General features: G+C 45.6%; 1 protein-coding gene across 1 annotated transcript; it reads left to right on the forward strand.

The window, feature by feature from the left end:
• The first annotated feature begins 613 nt into the window (after positions 1–613).
• On the forward strand, positions 614–2,374 carry LOC122004538 (1-aminocyclopropane-1-carboxylate synthase-like). Its single transcript, XM_042559410.1, has 4 exons — positions 614–790; positions 902–1,033; positions 1,119–1,279; positions 1,378–2,374. Exons 1-4 carry the CDS (start codon positions 614–616, stop codon positions 2,372–2,374), a joined length of 1,467 nt encoding a protein of 488 aa, XP_042415344.1.
• The last annotated feature ends 521 nt before the right edge of the window (positions 2,375–2,895 follow it).

Below are 2,895 nucleotides of genomic sequence, written 5' to 3' on the forward strand. Positions count from 1 at the left end.
TTCCAGGTTGCCCACCAATGGAAAGAAAAACCGTGACGTAATCGTTATTATTCGACCCCTTGAAATCTGAAAAAAGTCCGCCACCCTCTTGAAATCTATAAAAAGTCCGCCAGGTTCTAGACCGTGTGCTTAATGGATGAATCACACCAATTTTAATGTTGTAGAACCCAAATTGGAATCGCCTCTTACTGTGGGAGGTAATCCGCTGATAAGGACGCATGTTGAGATTATGCAGATTTCTGGGGGAAGAAATCAAGAAAAGGCTACGTAACTCTGATTTCGCATGCTCTAAGGTGACCTCTCGATCGATCATCATTACGCCTCAAACCTACCACCTTTCAGCGAAGCTTCGCTGCTTCAGCTTCACTTTAATTTCTTTGAAGACGATTCAATTTCGATATGGTAATCGAGTAGAATTCTTGGTTTATTAAACATAGAATTTATGGAGGCTACACGTGATTTTTGAACTCACGAGCGCCGGCCCGGACACAATATATCAGAAGTTGAATGGTTTCAGTTGGCTATAAAATCATGATGAGGACTAAAGTACTAATTATCCATCTCCCTTGTCAAGTACGACTAAGGCAATACTTAGTTAATTAATTAATTGCCAATGGAAGTTCATGATGAGGTGAGCTCGCACTACCAGGTCCTCTCGAGGATGGCAACATGTGATGGCCATGGAGAGAACTCCTGCTACTTTGATGGATGGAAAGCGTACGATGAAGACCCTTTCCACCCGACCAAAAACTCCAACGGAGTCATCCAAATGGGACTCGCAGAAAACCAGGTTAATTGGCTCAATAGTGGAGTATATTTAGATATCATGCATGCACGAGTCTTCTTATTTATATGCATGTGTCTGAGCACTCAATTAGTTTCATATAATTAAAATTTTCAGCTCTGCCTCGAGTTGATTCAAGAATGGATTAAGAAGAACCCACAGGCGTCAATCTGCACGAAGGAGGGAGTGTCAGATTTCAAAGACATTGCCAATTTCCAGGACTATCACGGCCTACAAGATTTCAGAGAGGTATTTAATTAAACTCCTATCGAAAAAAATTGCCACATTTAATTGTTCCTTGCTAGCTTATCTTGATACTGAATATAATGCTCAGGCGATCGCTTTGTTTATGGAGAAAGTGAGAGGTGGAAAAGTTAAATTTGACCCGGACCGCATCGTGATGAGCGGCGGAGCCACCGGAGCACAAGAAACGCTTGCATTTTGCCTCGCTAACCCTGGCCAAGCTTTCCTCGTTCCGACACCATATTATCCGGCGTGCGTGCATGCACAGATCGATCCAAATTTTCTCTTAGATATTGCCGGCCATTTTATCTAACATTAATTAATTAATTAATTAACGTCTTTCTTTCCAGATTCGATCGAGACTTCCAATGGAGGACGGGAGTGAAGCTTCTTCCCATCCACTGTGACAGCTCCAACAACTTCAAGATCACTAAAACCGCGCTGGTAAATGCCTTCCAGGACGCGCGTAACTCCGGAATTACCGTCAAGGGAATCCTGGTAACCAACCCTTCCAATCCCCTGGGCACCGTCATGGACACCAAGACACTGCGAACTCTCGTCAGCTTCGCCTGCGAGAAGAGAATCCACTTGATCTGCGACGAGGTCTTCTCTGGGACCGTCTTCGGCGAGCCCGAATACGTCAGCGTGGCTGCGATCCTCGACGAAGTCTCCCCCCATTGCGACAGGACCCTGTTCCACATCGCCTACAGCTTGTCCAAGGACCTGGGCGTCCCTGGATTCCGCGTGGGGATCATCTACTCCTTTAACGACGCGGTTGTCCGATGCGCTCGCAGGATGTCCAGCTTCGGGCTGGTGTCCACTCAGACGCAGAGGCTGCTGGCCAACATGCTGCGCGACGACCACTTCACGACCAATCTCTTGGCAGAGAACAAGCGGCGGCTGCGTCTTCAGCACCAGCGTTTCACGGCGGGGCTGAGCGAGGTCGGGATACATTGCTTGGACGGCAGCGCGGGGCTGTTTTGCTGGATGAACTTGCAGTGGATGTTGAAAGCGGAGACGGTGGCGGCAGAGCTGGAGCTTTGGCGGGTGATTATCTATGATGTTAAGCTCAACATATCGCCGGGGTCGTCATTCCACTGCTCGGAGCCTGGGTGGTTCAGGGTGTGCTTCGCCAACATGGATGAGGAGACCATGGAAGCCGCGCTGGAGAGAATCAGGAGGTTCGTGCAGCGGACGGCGAGTGATAAGCCGCGAACGATAAAGAGCAACAAGAAGAGGTGGCGTCCGTCGCGGCGCTTGAGCGTGCCTCCGGAGCTCAACAGCATCACCGTGATGAGCCCACGGCTGATATCACCGCGGCCGCCTCTGGATCAAACCGCCAACTGATCTATATATCATATCGAATTACTAAAACTCAAAAAGGAAAAATGTGGACGAAATTAAAGTTGAGGTACTCTAAGAGGCCTTAATTATATATAACGTCCTTCCCAGTTCTGAAAAAGATATGTTAGGATTAATGATGCAACCTTTTCAAGTAGAACTCTAAATGCTTAATCTTTTGATTGTTTTCAGTACTAGTGTAATATGTAGAAAAATAAAGCAGAGGAAATAGTTGTTTCCTTTATTACGGTAAGCATATTTATATAAGTTGTTCTTTAAGAGTTTATGAAAAATATCCCACAAATATGGTAATCTAGGGACACCAGTACTTATAAAAATAAATATAAACAATTATACCAACTGAATAATATTTATATGGTAAATCTTTGTTTATTAACATCAGCTATGATTTGTACAAGTGCGGAGCCAGGTACGTGCCTATCCGGGCGATAGCCCGGGTGTCCAACAACTGTGAGAAGAAAAAAAAGTCAATTTTATTGGCGAAAAAAGAGAAAAATAAAAGAGAA

Source organism: Zingiber officinale, chromosome 7B, assembly GCF_018446385.1.
Source record: "Zingiber officinale cultivar Zhangliang chromosome 7B, Zo_v1.1, whole genome shotgun sequence".
NCBI lineage: Eukaryota > Viridiplantae > Streptophyta > Magnoliopsida > Zingiberales > Zingiberaceae > Zingiber > Zingiber officinale.

What these genes read in the sequence shown, in the direction of transcription:
- LOC122004538 (XM_042559410.1), top strand. Translation starts at nt 614, where the DNA reads ATGGAAGTTCATGATGAGGTGAGCTCGCACTACCAGGTCCTCTCGAGG. An exon ending in TGGGACTCGCAGAAAACCAG is followed by an intron (nt 791 to 901) that starts GTTAATTGGCTC and finishes TAAAATTTTCAG; the next exon opens with CTCTGCCTCGAGTTGATTCA. An exon ending in GCCTACAAGATTTCAGAGAG is followed by an intron (nt 1,034 to 1,118) that starts GTATTTAATTAA and finishes TATAATGCTCAG; the next exon opens with GCGATCGCTTTGTTTATGGA.